General features: G+C 44.6%; 1 protein-coding gene across 1 annotated transcript in view; it reads right to left on the bottom strand.

The window, feature by feature from the left end:
• Window positions 1-20,701, bottom strand: part of LOC134572822 (moesin) — an 89,413-nt gene that overhangs the window by 13,512 nt on the left and 55,200 nt on the right. Inside the window, exons 5-8 of the mRNA XM_063432058.1 lie at window positions 20,303-20,386; window positions 14,094-14,240; window positions 12,748-12,844; window positions 11,377-11,540 (exon numbers count right to left, since the gene is read on the bottom strand). Coding sequence (XP_063288128.1) covers window positions 11,377-11,540; window positions 12,748-12,844; window positions 14,094-14,240; window positions 20,303-20,386 — 492 coding nt within the window. The remainder of the gene's footprint in view (window positions 1-11,376; window positions 11,541-12,747; window positions 12,845-14,093; window positions 14,241-20,302; window positions 20,387-20,701) is intronic.

Raw genomic sequence — 20,701 nt, 5'->3', positions numbered from 1 at the left:
AGAGGAATACATATAAGCATTTTCTTGTGTGATGCGGTATCGAACCGCGAAAAGCAAACAAGCGTTAGTAGGTATATTAAACACGTAGTTAACTAATAACTTTAGATGGAATTGGTGCGAGCACTACATTTCAGGTTACCTGGGTGCATCGTGCTGTCATCAGGTTACATTAGGTGTTAACAGTACATCAATGGCATAGTGTAGTTCCAAGTCACGTGTCTGCGTTTACTCTGGGCGTTAGTAGTTGTCTTCCTAGGTACAGGTCGTGACAAGGTAGGGTGTTGATGATAGAGTTGGTGTGTTCCAACATCGGAATACGGATCGGTGTGATGACATGGCCTACAGTCAATGGTCATGAGACTAGTGGGTCGTGCTTGAGCAGGACATGTGTGGCCGCGATTACTGAGGCCAATGCGAGTAATTAACGCGTGGTGTCTTAGTGGGGCAGTCATGTTATGTGTGGCCCGTCGGTTCAGTGGGTCCGACGTTCGCCCTGTCGGGGGTTGACTTGTGACCATTGTCACGGGGTTGACCTTTAAGTGGTGATTGTCAGGCGGGTTAGAAGGGCCAATTCTCGGGCGGTGGTGAGTCTATCCGTCTGGTCAATTGGGAGGAGAAGGGGGGGGTTGGTGGAGAGAGGGAAGGCAAGAGGGGGTGAGCCCCTGGCCCCCTGCCCTGCCCATCGAGAGATACCACAGACAGGGCGTCCAGGTGCGGGTACATTTCTCTTGTCTGTCATCTAGTGCTGCCGTAAGTGATTCCATGTTGTATATCTCTCCCACCTTGTCCATCCACTGCCGGAGTGTGGGCGCATCCTTTTGTTTCCACCTTGTGGGGATTAGTGTGATGGCCGCTGTCAGTAGGTGTTTTATTAGGGATTTTTTGTATGCTGAGAGGGTCATGTCTGTGTGGTGTAGTAGCATGGTAAGGGGCTGGAATGGTAGGGCTATGTCCGTGATTTGTTGGATGGTCTCTCTAATCGCTGTCCAAAAGGTGTCGATAACGGGGCAGCTCCACCAAATGTGGAGAAAGGAGCCATCAGTGGCGCCGCATCTCCAGCATTCTCCAGGTATCTCTGCGTCTATACGGTGCAGAATAGCTGGGGTTCTGTACCAGTGTGTAAGGATCTTAAAGCTCATCTCCTGGAGTTTGGAGCTGATTGAGCATTTATGTGTCAATATAAAGATCTTTTCCCAGTCCTGTTCTGTGAGCGAGGTCCCTGTCTCTGTCTCCCATCTAGCTATGTATCTGGGATGTGTCAGTTTTTCTCCGTTAAGGAGAGTTGCGTATAGCATGGAGACTCCCCTTTCAGGGTGGGCTCGGGTCGTGCATAGTGTTTCAAACTGCGTGGGGGGTCTGTGGAGGCATTGTTTGTTCGGAAAGGACGCATAGTATGCCCGTATTTGAAGATAATATCCGTCACGGGCTTGAGTCGGGTCGGTTCCCCTGCAGTAGCGGATGGAAGCTGAGCCAGTCGGTGTTGGTGTATGCGTGCAGGTCTGCTGGCGTTAGTCCCCCTCCTATCTTCGGGTTATGTGTAATGGGTGTGAGGGGGCCGTCTGTGGTGGTGAGTTGGTGTGAGTATCGTAATGTGAACCAGACTTGTAGCGTAGCATCGATCATTGGGTTGCCCGTTCGTAGGAATCCCTGCGTGAGGGAGCTAAGCCATAGGCGAGAGGGGAGCGTGCCGCCTGCCTGCGCGTGTTCCATGGGTACCCACAGCTTGACCGTGGGACGTGCATGCCAGTCTACTACCCTGAGTAAATGTGCTGCGTGATAGTATCCCTGGAAGGATGGGAGACCAGCGCCCCCTCGGGCTTTGGGACGCTCCAGCAGTGCCTTGCTCACTCTGCTTGCTTTCCCGTTCCATACAAACTGTCGTATTGCCGTGGTTAGCGTTTGGAAGAAGGTTCTCGGTATGGAAATGGGGATCGTTTGAAACAGAAACAGGAGGCGTGGGAGCCCGTTCATTTAAACAGCATTAATCCGGCCGAACCAGGAGACGTAGAGGCTCCTTCAGCGGTGTAGGTCAGATTGTAAGATGGAGAGTATGGTGAGGAAATTCAACCGGTATAGGAGAGTCAGGTCTCTGGGTAGCCATACCCAGAGATATTTTTGTTTGGAGTCGCACCACAAGAAATGGAACTGCGATCGTAGGTGCATGATTCTCTCTGCCGTGAGTGAGATCGGTAGGGCTTCTGATTTGCTCATGTTCAGCTTAAGGTTAGAGATGTCACCAAAGTCCCTAAAGGTTGGGGAATGAGATCGCGGGGTTGTCGAGGAAAAATAAAATGTCGTCCGCGTATGCGGCCACCTTATGTTCCGTGTGGTGAAGTCTGTACCCCGTGATACCCCCAGCCCGTCTGACCGCCTCTAGGAAGGGTTCCAGAGTGAGGCAAACAGGAGGGGGGGGACAGGGGGCAGCCTTGCCTGGGCCTGTTGCGGATGGAGAAGGGAGCTGAGAGCGCGCCGTTGATCCGAATGCAGGCCATCGGGGTAGTGTAAAGAGCTAGTATCCAGGAACGGATGTGGGGTCCGAATTGCATATGGTGGAGGGTGGCCTCGAGATACTGCCAGTCTACCCGATCGAAGGCCTTTTCTGCGTCTGCGGAGACCAGGACTAGGTCCTTGTTCATCGACCAGGCAGAATGGATCATGTTAAGGGTTTGTATGGTGTTGTCCCGCGCCTCCCTCCCCGGGATGAATCCAACTTGATCTGGGTGGACTAGTGTGGGAAGTACGCGGGAGAGTCTCAGGGCTAAGGTCTTAGCGAAGAGCTTAAGATCCGAATTGAGGAGCGAGATCGGTCTATAACTCCCGCAGTTGGTGGGGTCCTTTCCCTCCTTCGGTATGACCGTCACTGTCGCGTGTAGAGAATCTGCTGGGAACCTACCGCCCTCTAGTAGGGAGTTAAAGCCCTGTAGCAGGTACGGGAACAATGTGTCTCTGAACTTGCGCAGATACGAGACCGGTAGACCGTCGGGGCCCGGGGCCTTGTTGGATTTAGACCGTTTGAGTACAGCGGCGAGTTCCTCCTCGGTAATAGAAGAAATGGCCGAGGAACTGGAACAACCTGTGAGCTTACGTCAGACGTACTCCGAGAGAATGGCGTCTATCCTACTATATCTGCTGCGTACCGTGGAGTAGCATGTGTAATCTTTGGTTTCGGGATGCGCCACCCTCCAGCAGTCGACTAGACCTGACCTAACCAATGCCTGTTTGGCTTTCCGTATACAGTGTGGGGGGATGGTGCTGGTGCCCGCGGATGAGTCCATCCGTGGTTCCAGCGGGATGTTGAGATCTCCGGCCACGACCAGGTTTCCATCTCAAAACCTCTCTAACTGTGTAAGGGTTTTCGCTAGCAATCGGTGTTGTCCCTTATTGGGGCAGTATATTGTGGCAGAAGTGTATTTGTGGTCTGCAATTGTGCCTTTCACAAATAGAAACCTGCCCATGGGATCCGCCAGTGAGGCAGAGCTTATGAATGGGACATTGTGTGCGAAGATGATTGCAACACCCGTTCGATTAGCTTCGGGATTGTTGGCGTAAAGTCCCTGGTGGAATCGTCTGTCTTTTATCTGGGGTGCACCCTTCCCTTTAAGGTGCGTGAATAAATGATATCAAGGTCTTTTGAGACCATAGGGTCCTGAGCAGGTGTCTTTTTTTTCAGGGGAGTTAAGGCCTCGTATGTTGTGCGATCTTAGGAGTAGGGGCGCGGGGTAGAAGCCCGACGCTATGGTCATCCGGCAACCCAAAAGAGGTGGGCCGGGCCCACGGGCCTCGGGGAAATGGAGAAAAAAGGGAGAAAGAGTGGGGGGGGAAGAGGGGGGGTAGGAGCATAGGGTAAGAAAGGGAGTGGGTGGTTTGGATACTGTAACCGTCTGAGGGTGTTAGCCCAGTGGGGGCTCAAAGAGATTAGACAACTGTGGCCCAAGGTTGTACAGGGGTGACCTGATATACAGGTGGGTCAGTTGCAGGGGGACAAGGAAGTCTGGCAAGTGAAGTCCATCTCGAGAGTCCGGTATCCGCTCTCCCTCGGCCCACGTCATGTAGCGTCTGTTGCGTCAACTAAAGTCCTTGAGAATGGGTTAGTTCAGTGAGGATGGTCAGGACTGGTGATTGGGCGGTACTGTACGGGTTCCGCTGAGGTGCCGGTCGTTAGGCTCCCTATGATGCCTCGCGCGAGCCGTCGGTCGTCTGTTCCAGTGGGGTGTCGCTCGTTTTGCTTATGTCATGGGGTAATGGGTGTCGGGGGGGGTGTCCCGATGCCGTCCGGTTCTCTGTTATGGGACGGGAATAGCTCCTAGGTCGTTGTAGTCATGGCGGGAGGTGGCAATCGGTCTGTGGCCTCACAATCGGGATCGTGAGTTGTTGGCGAGGGGGGGGTCGTACTGTCGGTGCTAACATCGCTTGGGTGTAGTGCTCGTGTGAGTTCCGTAATCAAGCTTTGTAGGTGCACCAAGACAGCGTAACGTCATCAGCGTTACAATAACGATATCAAGGTAGGTAAGTAAGCACATAAGTACACAAGCACATAAGTACATAAGCGGCTTTGAGGTCGCATCCCTGAAAGTTATCCGGGCTGAGCTTACATATCTGTGTAGAATTGGAGTAGGTGGTATAGGGATCATGGCTGGGGCTAAGTACCTATGGTACAGGGCAACATTGCTCGGCCTGTCTTACTACTTGGGCAGTATTTCGTTACTTAAGGTCAAGACATGCGGCATGGTGAGCATGGCTGATGTTTGGTCGGTTACGAAGCGTTAGTAGCCGACAGAGTCAAGGATCTCCGGGAACTTCCGTGGTGGGATTAATCCAATCAGAGGAAAACAGCTTAGCCAATGTATCTGAGTTTAACAAGGGAATAAGCGGCCCCGAAGCCTCCGCCGTGACTGGTAGTAAACTGGGTATAGCAGCGTGGCCTATAAGCCATCTCGTTCAGCATTCAACATGTACATCATTTGAAAACATATAACAGCATTTGGTAGGCGGCCCCAGGACCGGGCCCGTGGCCGCTCGCACGCCTTTCGTAAGGCCCCTATTTGGCGTTCAACCGGGCCTGGTCGGCCAATTACTATACCAGGGGAGCGGTCCTGAAGCCGCGACCGAGTGTGAGCCGGTCTGTGGAGTCCTTGCTGTCCGTTGCCAAGACCTAGCCGGCAGTATACCCCACAGTATAAAGCAAAGCAACCGTGGGCTGTGCGTGGCCTGAGTATAAAAACATTTCAGGTTCGGTATGTAAGGCACTATGTCTAAAGTGAGATGGGGCAAAACGGTACACAACAAAACACTACATAACAGGCAAGCATGTCCCCTATGACCCCCACCTCATCCGAGGGCAAACATAGTTACAGACCACCCCGACATGGACTTAATGGCCCCCTTGCAGCTTGTGGGCTCAGGGGTATCCCGTGACAGCACTGAGGTGCAATAAGGTGTGGTGCTCATAGTCTATCCGGTATGTGGTTAAGTTCTCAATCACCGGCAGTGTGGGTGCAAGTGGTAGTATAGGAGTGTCTCGCTGAGGCTCTCTGGGCCTAAGAAGTTCAGTTATTCAACTCAACAATCCCAGGCAGTACCTGTTATGCTTCGAACCAGTACCCCTCCCCAAATCAGCATAGGCCTCGGGAAGGGTATTCCCAGCTCCTTCTGCCCGTGTTGTCCACGGTGCTTCGTGAGGTCTTATCAGGCTATAAACCCTGGTTCCCTCCCGGCTAGTGTGGTAATGTTCCCGTGTGGTGTCTAGTGTGGGTACTTAGCTGCCACTGTTGCCCAGAGAACTCTCCTGAGGGCAATGCCGGTCCGGAAGGGTCGGTGGACATTGGGGACGGGGTTGGGGCGCCAGCGGTTATTCCTCGGGACCATTAGGGACCCCCCAGCGTATGGGTTGCGTGTCCCTCCGTGCCTGGTTGCGCAGCGGTTCGGGAACCTCAGGATGGTTCGGGCGCGGTGGAGGTTGATCTAGGATCCAGTTGCGGATGGTGACCGGCGGCAGGTCTAAAGCTCTCAGGAAGCCGGGTACGTCGTTGGGCCATCTCAGTGAGCACCAAGTATTCCCTTTCTTGGCCTGGAGGCTGAAGGGAAAGCCCCATTTGTAGGGTATGCGTTTCTCTTGGAGGATGCGTGTGAGCGGCTGCAGTGCCCTCCGGGCGTCCAAAGAGAGAGAGGATAGATCCTGGTATAGCGAAATCGATGCTTCGTGGAAGCTGATGTTTTGCGGGCTTGCCGCTCTCATGATGGCTTCTTTAAGCTGAAAGGAGAGGAGGCAGCAAATCACGTCTCGTGGGAGGCCATCTCTCCTCGGGGGACGGAGGGCCCTGTGGGCGCGCTCTATCTGGTAGTCGTCTGGGGCTTCTTCGCCCAGGATGTGTGTAAAAAGCTGCGTGAGGGCTTCTCCTAGGACCTAGGTCCTCATGTTCGGCTTCAGGCAGGCCTCTGATGTTATTACGTCGCCCCCTATTGTCTAGATCCTCCACCTGCCTACAGAGCTCTAGGAGCACTGAGCCTTGCCTGGCAGTGGCGTGGTCGGCAGTCTGGGAGTGCTGGATGGCCTGTAAGTTCTCGCTCTCCAGCTCGGTGACCCGTTCTTCAAAGGCCGTGAGGTCCCTGCGTACCTTCAGGATCTCTTCTCGGATCGCCGCCCTCAGCTCTGCCACCATGGCGGTTTTATCGCTCCTAGATAGCATATTGGCCAAGATGGCCGCTAGTTCGGCGGTGATATTTGTTAGTGCTTCTCCTCTCGCGGAACTAGGTTCAGAGTCCGCACCGCTCTCGGCTCCCGGGGATGCGGCCGCCATTTTGTCCGCGGGCCTCGTGGCACGGAGGCCGTCCGGGGTGGAGAGAATCGTCCATCGGTCCGGCGTGCTTTCTTGATGGACTATTGCCTGACGGTCCTGGGGTGCCTTGGCGTCTTGTTTTCCCCCATTTTGAGTGTGCTGGTCGGCATTTATTTAGGGCTTTGTGGGTCGAAGTCGCGGAGCTCCAGCAAGCCACGCCCCCCGCCAAGCCTTTTCTTATCTCCACACTCAATATGACCTGGTCATTTGAAAGGTACGCCATACCAATTACAACATGGCACTAGTGTAATTCTGTAGTGTCTTGAGAATTGTGTAGGTTGGGGAGGAAAGGTGGGTTTGGCGTGCCCACATCTCTCTGCACCGGTTTATTAATTTGAATGTTATCATGAAATTAACTAAATCCCTTTTTAGATACTTAATAGTGTTGGGTATATTAATGTGATTGAGAAAAGACAAATAAAAAGAAAATGAGATACATTTATATAATAGAATACCATATATGAACATGCGTAAACATGTATCAATACTGCAGTAGGTAAAATGTGTGAATGAGCGCTCTTTAGTATGATGAATGGATGTAAGAATATTTTATTCTGTGTGGATGAATTGTGTAAATGTGTGGATAGATGTTTGGATACCAGCTTATTAATTTACTTGCCGTATATACTCGAGTATAAGCAGAGTTTTTCAGCCCATTTTTTGGGCTGAAAAACCCCAACTCGGCTTATACTCGAGTCAAGGTCTGTATTATGGCAATTTGCATTGCCATAATACAGACTGGGGGAGAGGGGGGCTGGCAGAGCTGTAACTTACCTGTTCTGCAGCTCCTGTCAGCTCTCTCCTCCTCTGCGCCGTCCGTTCAGCACCTCGGTCAGCTCCCAGTGTAAATCTCGCGAGAGTCGCGGCTCTCGCGAGACTTACAGTGTGAGCTGATAGAAGGAGCTGCACGGACGGCGCAGAGGAGGAGAGAGCTGACAGGAGCTGCAGAACAGGTAAGTTACAGCTCTGCCAGCCCCCCTCTCCCCCCCCACTGAACTGCCACTGGACCACCAGGGAAGGAGAGCCCCCCTCCCTGCCATGTATCAAGCAGGGAGGGGGGACGAAAAATAAATAAAAATATAAATAAAATAAGAAATAATAATAATAATAATAATAATAAAAAATAATAAAAAAAGGGGGTATAAGGACCACTGTGGGAGGGGGGGGGGGTATAAGGACCACTATGGGAGGGGGGGGGGGTATAAGGACCACTATGGGAGGGGGGGGGGGTATAAGGACCACTATGGGAGGGGGGGGGGTATAAGGACCACTATGGGAGGGAGGGGGTGGGATAAGGACCACTATGGGAGGGAGGGGGGTATAAGGACCGCTATGGGAGGGAGGGGGGTATAAGGACCGCTATGGGAGGGAGGGGGGGGGGGATAAGGACCACTATGGGAGGGAGGGGGGGGTATAAGGACCACTATGGGAGGGAGGGGGGGATAAGGACCACAATGGGAGGGAGGGGGGGATAAGGACCACTATGGGAGGGAGGGGGGGGATAAGGACCACTATGGGAGGGAGGGGGGGGGATAAGGACCACTATGGAAGGGAGGGGGGGATAAGGACCACTATGGAAGGGAGGGGGGGATAAGGACCACTATGGGAGGGAGGGAGGGGGGGATAAGGACCACTATGGGAGGGAGGGAGGGAGGGGGGGGATAAGGACCACTATGGGAGGGAGGGGGGGATAAGGACCACTATGGGAGGGAGGGAGGGAGGGGGGGGATAAGGACCACTATGGGAGGGAGGGGGGGATAAGGACCACTATGGGAGGGAGGGGGGGATAAGGACCACTATGGGAGGGAGGGGGGGATAAGGACCACTATGGGAGGGAGGGGGGGATAAGGACCACTATGGGAGGGAGGGGGGGATAAGGACCACTATGGGAGGGAGGGGGGGATAAGGACCACTATGGGAGGGGAGGGGGGGATAAGGACCACTATGGGAGGGGAGGGGGGGATAAGGACCACTATGGGAGGGGAGGGGGAAGTAAGGACCACTAGGGGAGGGGAGGGTAAGGACCACTAGGGGAGGGGTGAGTCAGGACCACTGGGGGAGGGGGGTGAAGGAACACGGGGGTGGGGAGGTAAGGACCACTGAGGGAGGAGGAGGGGAGGTCAGGACATATGGGGGGGGGGGCAAATATCCTTGCACCGGCCCTGCACACACTGCATTCATACACACACACACGCTGCACTCATACACACACACACGCTGCACTCATACACACACACACGCTGCACTCATACACACACACACGCTGCACTCATACACACACACGCTGCACTCATACACACACACGCTGCACTCATACACACACTCGCTGCACTCATACACACACTCGCTGCACTCATACACACACTCGCTGCACTCATACACACACTCGCTGCACTCATACACACACTCGCTGCACTCATACACACACTCGCTGCACTCATACACACACTCGCTACACTCATATGCACACACTGCATTCATTATACACACACTGTAAATAAATATTCAATTAATATATTTTTTTTAGGATCTAATTTTATTTAGAAATTTACCAGTAGCTGCTGCATTTTCCACCCTAGTCTTATACTCGAGTCAATAAGTTTTCCCAGTTTTTTGGGGAAAAATTAGGGGCCTCGGCTTATATTCGGGTCGGCTTATACTCGAGTATATACGGTAACACTTGTTCTATGAACTGTAGAATATTATAGCCATCCAAAAGTAGTGGGAGTTGAAGTATAGGGCTACATTCAGTGTGTAATAACTTGTGTTAGGGAATTTATCGGTCCATGCGTGTAGATTTGTCAAGTTTTGGACTTAATTTCTGTTTTAGTTAATTGTGAAGAATAAGGAATATTATTGCAGTCTATTGTAACAATCTATATTGTTGTTTTGTATATAAAAGAATTGTGTTTGGAATGGAGTAATGAAGCTATAGGCACTGGTTTATGAAAATATATAATTAATTGGCATTGCAGGTTGGGTGTGTTTTGCATTCTAGGTGTCTACTACTTCTTTGCTTTATGTTTCATAGGATAAGGAGAAGAGTCATATTTTGCTCCCCACTTTCTAGAATATAAAATAGCAAAAGATAATAGCAACTAGATTCTGATCAATTGTTTTATCGCACTCTTTTTTTTTTTTTTTTTTTTAAATATTGATATATCTATTAATGTCATTTTGCCAACTCAGAATTGGCATTGTAAACATTTCTGATATTGCATAGTCATTAGGCTACTGGGATAGATTATTTAAATAGGTGGTGTAAAATAATTGTTGAAAATTAAATATTTGTGATTTAAATGAGCTTGTGTGTGATGTGGAAATGAGCACGGCCTAGATGTTAAAAATGGAATTAGAAGAGGAAGAGTGGAATTCTCTCTTTAAAAATTTAGATACCTTGTTTTGAGCCTTTGTGAATATTCCAGAATTCTTGTCTACATACACAAAGATAAGGTGTTGTATATTTCTTTTCTTTTACACCAAATATATATAGGTTATTAAAGTAAGCCTTTTTTTTCGATTTGGATCAGGGAACACTTCTTACTGGCAGTGTAGCTCAGAAAGCAGCAAATGTGCGGCAGATACCTTATTATTTGCAGTGCTCCTATTATCCTCAGTCAGCAGGTGTTGTAGAAATCACTAAATCAACATTTACAAATTACATAGCACAGATGTGTAGTTTGCCATCTCAGATCGATGGGTTGCCACCACATGAAATTTTGATGGGCAAAGGTCAAAGAGTGTAGATTGGTGATGAATAGGAAAGGTATATTGCATTAAGTGAACAAAACTTTTGAGGTGTTTCCATTCTAAGGTCCATGCTGTATAGAAGGCTTGGAAAAATCCACTTTTGCATGCCATCACATTTGGTGATTATGTGATGATGAAAGGACCATTCCAGGAAGCACGTGTTACAATCGAGATAGAAATGGTCCTATCAAGTGTTACTAATTACAAATACAGCCGTTACATTTGCCGAAAGCATATTTTGAGTTCACATGCCCCATTGCAAAGTCATCAGTCCTGAGAAAGATGCCACAACTATGAAAAGATTATATTGGATGTCAGCAATCAGATTCCAGAAGGTGGGAGATGGGAGAGTTTCTAGATCAGGGATAGGCAAACTTTGGCACTCCTGATGTTGTGTACTACATCCCCCATAATGCTCTTACACCCATAATGCTGGCAAAGCATCATGGGAAGTGCAGTCCAAAACATCTGGAGTGCCGCAGGTTGCCTATGCCTGTTCTAGATTAATTGCCAGAGAGTAGTTTGTACAATTAAAGATTATTTATAGGTGATAGGCCTGGTAACAGTAAATGATGTTTAATGCTTTACTTTAATTGCACTGATGTGGGAATCCTGGTTAGGTAGCCTTGCTAGACATATTCGATATGAAAAATTCCCTACCCGCTATATTTAGAGGTCTGCTATTTTGGCTTACAATTTGTCAATTCTCCATTTTTATAGGGTTTCTCAAAGTGGGGGCTGAGCACAGTTCCTCAAGAAGAGACCATATAACAGGTAAATATGTGCTCACCTCTCCATCTGCTTCTGATGTTTCTCTTCTCGAGCCTGAGCCTTCATTTGCTGTACTTCAATTGTGTCTGGTTTACGGCGTCGCATGTACAGCTCATGGTTTCCCATGCACAGGGCCAGGATACGTTTGTTGATCCTTAATCGTGGTGCATAAAACACGAAGTCCTAGAAAATTAAGAGTGAGTAAAAAAAAAAAAAAAAAAGTAAAATATATATTCTAAAATCACAATCTTCATTACTAGTACTTTAAAGATAAACACATTGTGTTCCTAATGCAAAGAGGATATTCTATTTATAACAAACCACAATGTATTTAAAAAGCACAGTTTTTCTTTTTAACTTAATTAAAAAAAAATATATATATATGTGTATATATATATATATACACACACACACATTATATATACATATATATATATATATATACACATACACATATATACACATATATACATACACATATATACACATATATACATACACATATACATACACATATACATACACATACATATATATATATATATATACACATACACATATATACATACATATATACATACATATATACATACACACATATATATACACATATATATACACATATATATACACATATATATACACATATATACACATATATATACACATATATACATACACATACATATATACACATACATATATACACATACATATATACACATACATATATACACATACATATATACACATATATATATATACACATACATATATACACATATATATACATACATATATATATATACATACACATACATACATACATACACATACATACACATACATACACATACATACACACACACACACACACACACACACACAGTAAAAAAAATCAAAAATTGGGAGCGAACAACATAATTAAACCACAGAAAATACACATGCTTAATTGGACCTAGTGGTTAGAGAAACCAAACTTTGTGTAAAAATGCACGCCTATACTGCAGTTATAGTAAGCCATTAAGCCATACCAAGCTTTACAATACCTGCTCCCCTAGCTCTCATTTTTGTACCTCTACAGCAGACTCCTATCTGTTTTAGCAGTTGATATGTAGCACTCATTGCTAAGGAAAACTGGGACTATCTGAAAAAACATGGGTATTCTTTTTCTGTTCTTGGCTTAGAATTTCTTTCCGTCAGGTGATTTTTGGCCACAAGCAGACAGATGGAATAAAAGCTGTGCAACTTCAAAGTTTCACAAATAATAAAGACACAATGTATTTCTTATGAACATTCAGCATTAAAGGAGTGGTAAATAGGTGACCACTTAAATATATGAACTTTATTTGTGGATTTATAAATTGATTAAACACATGTATTTCCTTACCGGAGCTTTCTTGTCAATAGGTTTAATAACAAATTTCTTATCGTTGAATGAAATATTCCGAATCTCACTCCATGGGAAGCCAATCTTTGGTGTCAACCTGGAATAAAAAAACAAAAAAAAAAGGAATAATTTGAGATTTTTTTACATTTTATTAATAACTATCAAAGTAAAACAACTAAATAATAAATAACTAAAATGAATATGAATATAAAACAGTTATAGAAGTAATGCAAATAATGGTAATAAAAATGAAACTAGATTAGGCAAAAAAAAATAATAATAATAATAATATTGGTCCTGGAAAACTTTTGTCAGAAATTACATGGCAAAAGCAATAACAACGTTTACTGCCACCCATCTTTGTTTGTTCTCTGAGCATGCTATCATTTGCATGATCTGTTTATTGATCACTAACGGTGAGCTGGGAAGTTGAAGTCTGTGCTTTTAGATTTATTGATGCTCTGGTGCATGGTAATATTTATCATGCAACTAGACTTATTTAAATTTTACCAGGATAATTAAAATTTTGCTTCTAAAGTTTTTTTTTTTTTTTTAGCATAGTTTTTAAATGTTGCACTGGCAAGATAACATTATAATTAATACCAATGAAATCATGGTAGATATAATTGCCACGTGAATTTTAACCAAGGCATTGTGGTAGGCACAACAATAGCACAAACAGGCAAAGAAAAATAACCATTCCAGTCAAACAGTGCAACATCAGTGGAGAAACTATAAATAAGGCATATGCCTTGTCAATAGACATAGCAGCATAAGATATGTGGAAGTTTCAATGTGAGAAACAACTTGCAAAACTAGACAGAGGAGTGCTGAGCTACTGGTCCCAGAAAGTCTTGCTCTGAGCATAACTGAGGTTTGTTCAATGAGCGTTGCAACTAGCTGGCCTTTCACTCCATTCTACACTCTGGCTTCTGATTTTCAATACTACTTTGGAGGGCCATTGTTTAGGGCCGTTTACATAATGTCCAGTGGTGCACAAAAAGCAGAAACTTAAAAATGGAAACATTTTTGTATTAATGGTGTTTTTATAATTGTTTGGCTTGAGAATGCATTAAAATACAAGACTAATCTCAGTCTGGAGCCATTTAGCCATCGCTAAATAAATTAGATTTCTTTAAAATGTATTAAAAGTGGTTAGGCAATGGAAAACGCACAAGTTTTTGTTTTAATATAAAACAGACGTGTTTGGCTCATCTGTTAAGATCATCGAATTTACGACAGCTCAGAGGACAATCTTCTTATTAGCAAACTAGGTCTAGGAACAAGTAAAAGCTTACACATCTTCTCAAGGGACAGCCTTTCTGTGAAATTTACTATATATGTACCTGTCATTTTGCTCATAAATGTTCAATCCAAGAGCATCCACTCCAAGCCAAAGCTCGGATCCTTTTTTGTTTTTGATGCTGAAGTAGTTGACTCCATACATTTCCAAATCCTGAGCTATTTTCAGGTATTCCAAAATAGAATCTTCTCTGCAAACAAAACAAAACAAAAATGTTATGCAACAGCTTTTAAAAGATAAACCTCAGGATCATAAAATGAGACATTAAATCAGTTTATTATAAACAATTAAAAATTACTAAAGAAATGGCTGGTAGCACTCTAGGATTACTCTAGGATCATTAAAGGGACACAGCTTTAATGCACTTGATAGGTTTTGGCCTCAATAAAAAATATCTTTGCATGGTCAAATATGGATAGCTTTTGCGAAAATGTTAAATAAATAAATATAAAACAACCAATAAGTCTGCCTTCTTAGTCACTCGCCTCTTCACCACTAACATGTATCCTGCTTTAGAACCATACGTATGCAGCTCAGCCACTGACAGCACTAAGGAAGTCCACAGAGCACCCACATTAACTTACTTGTGCACAGCACTCCTTTGACTTTATGCATATTTTAGGTTTTAGTTATCTGAAATAGCAAACTAAAAGGCTAAAATTATTCGCCTGTTTTAATAGCTCTCGCTGATCCTTTACGGTCTTCTAGCATTTCTGCCCATGCAGCTCTGCACAAGTTCAGCAAAATACAAATGTATTAAATATTTAAAGTAAAATTGCCACCTTAGAGTTGGTGGCAGTTCTGTTCTATGTAATATCAATCTGTGAAGATGGGTAAAATATAAAATATATTATAATTAATTTTGAAAAGGGTCCCTTATTTTTAGGACCAACATGTTTTCAGCTTTGAATGCAGAATTACAAACTTTTCTGCAGCCAAACTAAAAACTACAGAGCAAAAGGTCAAAGATCTCTTTTTTCCCAATTGCAGACCAGCTATCCTTGGAGTAGAGGCAGAGAATGGATCTAGCCTAGACACAAAGCCATTAAAGAATATCAACATATGGCACAAACTTTGGGCTGAATTGGATTTTTTCAGGCCAGTGGGTCTGTTTTCACCCTACTCTAGTTACTTTTCTAAAGTATGTCTTCTATACATACCATCTCCATTCTGCAGTCTAAGTATATTATATACATAACACAGAGCAGATTACTCTTCAGAAAATGTGAAAAATGTATTGCTGTTAATTTTTGAAGTGTCAACTTTTAAATCACATATCATTAAACAAATGTTTTGTCATTGTCCCCCTCAGAGACAACAGAAATGATTGCGTAGAATTGCAACCACGCTGTAACTAGATCACACTGCAAAATCCTTTCACTGAAATATTTAGAATTCTAGTGCTCTATAAATAGGGCTCTAAAGGACATCACTATGTCCAAATGTCTAGATAAATTTTGTAAATACTGAAGACCCCTTAAATGAAAGGGAACTTGTAGGTCTCAGTTATATTTTGGAAGCCCTATTGTTAGAGGCAGGTTAAGAGTACAATAGCAAAAAGAAGATACAGTATACATCTATGGACACTTGCTGGCAAAGTGGTATGCACGGCATTCAAACCTTGATTTTCCAGTTCTCAGGCAGTGACACTAACACAGTGCTAAAATGAATGTGAAAGGGGTTACATCGGGACACCAGAAAGAAAAATCCTACAAAGATCTGTTGTGTTCCTAGCAGGTTGCAAAAGCAAATAGTAGTAATAACAATCGGTAAAAAGTAGACACAAATCTTACTGCAAGACACACAAATGTCAGAGCAGCAGCCTCTACAATGTTTATCTGTATTTTACAGTCATCTTAAGCACTCCGGTCAAACAGCTCTAGATGCCGTCAGATTTTACATTAAGATATGGGAAAAAAAAAATCTACATCTATTTTTTTGGGGTATCTGTGGGGTCAGTGGAGGTAAATGTTGACTCATTTATGCTAAAAAAGGGACTGTCTGCAAATGATTCAGGTTTTGAAGGGAACAAAAAGTAATAAAAATAAATGCCCCTCCACAACACTGCAATGTGTGTGCCTTTTTATATATTTATTTTTGTTTAGTGTTAACAACTTTTGAATGAAATACCTTCCCAATCTCTTGCAACATTGGAAGGATATCATAATTGCTTTTTCACCTGCCTGCATACATCGAAATGTATTTTAGTTATGTTGCTCATTCAATCAAGTTTCTGCAGCTCCACCAAATCTCATTCACATGTTTTTGGTCAAACGGACACTTGTACTGGTCCCTAAGGAGTCTGTTGCTAAAGCTTGCGATCCAAGTAGCTCTGTGATTTGTATAAACGATTACACTGTATATTTAGATATTAAAACTCTCCTTACTCGCAATTTTAAGCACACGTTTCAAGTTAAATACAGATTAGTTTATTTGCCAGCCTACAAAAGACAGGTCTTTTCTTTATAGGATCACCCCAAGTAACCAAACTATAGCTTACACTGTATTTGATGGGTTGTCTAGGCCAATCTCCTGGTGTGGCCTCAAGTTTTAATGTCAAACTGGAGTTCTTCTGGGGGCACAGGCACTGCCTCGATCTTAATTGCATTAGTAATGCAGAATTTACATGTTTGCATTATCAATTTAGCATCAATTATAAAATGCTAAAAAATAAAATAAAAAATCAATTCAGTGGGGCGGAGCCAACTGCCGAGTTGTTCAGACGCCATTTCTGACAGCTCCGACTCCTAACTTTAAAATCTCGCATACATCACAGCAATCATAGCAAATTCTATCACCAAAACTACATACCCCGAATCGGGAAAGCACGCTGCATCGATAGATGCCCTTCTTTGCGCAATCAACACCTCCGAAGCGGAAGCGGAGACCCGGGGCCTACTCCACGCACACACTGCCCGCCCTGGAAGCGCTCTTCAGCGGAGCCTACCGAGGCCTCTCAAATATCCCAACAACTGAATCGGTTACCGGCCCAGGGACCCACATGCCCGCTATGGGGCGACGCTCCCAGAAAGCCGGAACCCAGATGGAAGGGAGAGATATCGGGGCCATGCTCCAGCAATCTACCAGGCCCAAACAGACACCAGGGGTAAGCCAGCACTCCCCGACCGGAACCAGTTCGGAAACGAGAGACTCCGGGGCTGCGCTCCGGCAGCCTAGTGGGCCCCAACAGGCCTCAAGGGAACGCCAGCCACTCCCTACCCAAACAGGCCTGGAGGAACAAGCAGGGGGTAACAGCCACTGCATACTACCACCAGCGCCCCCAGAGGGATCACCACCTGCAACAAAACACGACCTGCAAATTCTGTTACATGATTTTCATAAAATCCTATCAAAAGAACTGGCAGGACTGAAGGCAGACCTACAAAGCACAAAGGACAGAGTACAGGCCGCAGAGACTGACATAACCGAAGTCTCAACTAATCTAACCAATGTACAAGACTTAGTACTGCACCTGAATGCCCTCGAGAACAGCCACAGACGCAACAACATTAAAATTAGAGGCATCCCTACCACTGTCGCTGCTGAAGAGCTGCCACACTACATAAGGAGATTACTAGCATCCATATTACCCCCAGCGATGGCAATGGATGGCACATACAGGGTCGCAGGCCCTCCAAGAGCCTCATCACAACCGGCTAGGGATGTTATACTGCGCTGCACATCTTCCTCTGACAAGGGACAAATAATGGCGGCCCTCCGGGGCAAAACCCCACTAGCGTTTGAGAACTCTAGCCTTACCTTTTACCAAGATCTAACGAGGGCAACCCTCCAATGGCGCAGATCGCTTCACCAAGTGACCCAACAACTACGAGCAGCAAACATAACCTACAGGTGGGGGACACCGGGTACGCTCCTATCAACACATAATGGGACTACCCACACGCTGACTTCGATGGCAGACGCCTCATCCTTCCTTGAATCACTGGGACTTACCGCTGCAGACACACCAACACCAGTAGGACGGGAAGAACCCGAAAGCTGAACCCCACTGACACCCAGTTCCGGCCCGATTCACCACCTGGCTGATTGTCACACAAGAAGAGACTGTTTTATTTTCCATTGTTTTCGTGTTAATATGCTAACTGTGTTATTGTAAACGTACGTTTCTCATATACTGTTGAGTAAGTTAAGTTTTCACCCTGAGCGACAGGGCACTCTGCCCACACCACCCCAAACCCATTGGGAACCCCCAAAAGGGTACCCGGACACACATCAATCATTGCCCACTACACCTGCACCCACTCAGCCAACCGCAAGACCGCAACCCCCCCCCCCCCCCCCTCTTGGTTAGGGGCACAACCACAACCACCACACTAGGAACTGTGGCCTAGACTAATGAAGAAGTGGTATCACGATACAAAAGAATCACCAGGCCTTGGGACCTAGTCACAAACTCACAACCTGAAGCCACAATACCCTCCATGAGTACTGACATGCTTAATACACCCTGAAAGGCACTCAGTCAATCCCTGACATGTCCTATCCAACGCTGTAGATACATAAAAAAAAGTGCTGTATTATCATTTGACACTATTAATGTTTATTCTTCTACTTATACCTCTGTCACACAAATGTATATCTGTCTATGCCATCACTCTGCTGTCGTGGCAGGTGAGATACAAATGTTCAATTTGCGCACAAATAAATAAAGAATTTAAAAAAAAAAAAAAAAAATCAATTCAGTGCTCTAAGCCCATTACTGCATCGCCAATGTAGACAAAATGAAGTGAATTATTGGCACGGGGAAGAGCCCTGGTTTTTATAAAACCATTCTTCAACAAGGAGACTCCAGGCAGCCCAGCCAATTCAAAAGGTTAGGTTGCTTATGAGTGTTCCTTTAAAACAAGGAGCCCAATAGTTTGTGTTTTCTTTTCATTTCACACCAGCTGTTTTCTCTTTGTGATATGCAGCAGAAGGCAGACCAACATAAGCATGCTGGTTAACTTATCTCACAGTGAAAACTTGCAGTGCTGTGAAATTAATGAGCAAGGCAAAAGGTCATCTAATAGAAGAACACAATCACAAATATAATATTCTGTAATGCAAAGCAATGTGCCTTTAGTTTTAGAACTATCCACCAGGATGCCACTAAACAGATTGAAGAGGCATTTCACTATAATCACTACTGTGTGTAATGCAAAACTTATAGTACCTAGAACGCATTGTTAATTTCTCCACTGGAGTAGAATTAATTTGGAATGACAATGTCAAAAAGGACTGTGCTTTCATTCACAAATCACTCTATCAAGCTCTATAGCAGTGATTGCCAAGTTCAGCGCAACAGGCTGGCTTAGGGTCAAAGGGAAATGCAGTTCAGGACCCAATATTGTGCCACGTTTAGCCATTACTGATGCATTTGACTCTTGTTCTAGTTATACTTTTTGAAATGTATACACTACATTAAAAAAAATTAAATCTCTGCACTCATGTTTCAAATAAGTATTTATCAGACCCCCTTGTTAAATATTGTTAGCTGCAGGGGTCAACAATATTTGGCACTCAAATTTAAATAAATAAATGTATCCGGGCATACTGCCCTTCAGTTTTTCCCTTATCAGGATTTGTTAATCTTATTAGAGTAATCTTTTCATCCTAATGTCTTACTCTTAACAAGACTCCATTGTCAATTCTGGATAATTTGGCATAAAGTTTCAAATACAACGAACAACCCTGAGCTTAGGGAGTAAAACTCTAACATGTAAGGCTTACAAAAAATATTAATAACTGCATTCCATTTTTCCTAGAAATATCCGGAGCTCAACTGCATGAAGACATTTGCTTATGTTTGGTTGTCATGGTTAGCTCACAAAACTTACAACAGTTAATCCTTGTTCCTGTGGCTACATTAGACTATTTAAGACCGTGTCTGAGAAACTGTCACAATATTTCCTTTTTTTCTCAGTTTCCTTAAATGCATTCTCATTTTGACTCAGATTAAAACTCTGACCATTTCAATTGTGTTATTTTCCATTTTGACCTGCTCCTTAGTTTGTTTTACTGATTAAAAGTGGGTGGGCAAAAAAGTAGATCCCAGCTCTTGCACAACTACAAATCCTATTTTGCTTTACAACCTTATGGCTGACAAGGCATCAATGGAATTTGCATCACTTGGTATCTACAGTATACAATTAATGCTTGCGTTAGACTTTTTTTCTTATAGGTAGAAATCTATGTAATAAAGAATGTACATTTCTTCATATGATACTATGTTATAACATTCAATTAGGTTACCTTAGCATTCCCCTGTGTTCTTCATGCCAAACATGGATTCGTTCCTCCCATTGGTCCTTGCTCAATTTGTGCTGCTCCAGAACCCTAGACACAGAATATAAGGTTGAAAATTATAATGGGTTGCAGAGATTGTATTGGCCATCTATCAAGCCATTTCTGCCCAAACATCATTTAGTCTAATGCAGCCATGTTTCACGCAGTTTATACCCTAAACAATTATATCACTAAAAAACCTGAAATATATCAGTCCATCATTTTGCAAGAATAAAATAGTTTTTCACCTCTTTCTGTCTTTATTCCCCCTCCTGGGGGAGTACCAAATTATATCAATTCATGAAGATGGTAAATTAGAGGAGATACCAATTTGATAAAACTAGAAATTACATTTATTTACAAACT

Source organism: Pelobates fuscus, chromosome 9 (assembly GCF_036172605.1).
Source record: "Pelobates fuscus isolate aPelFus1 chromosome 9, aPelFus1.pri, whole genome shotgun sequence".
Classification (NCBI taxonomy): Eukaryota; Metazoa; Chordata; class Amphibia; order Anura; family Pelobatidae; genus Pelobates; species Pelobates fuscus.
This window is presented reverse-complemented; position numbering and strand designations above follow the sequence as displayed.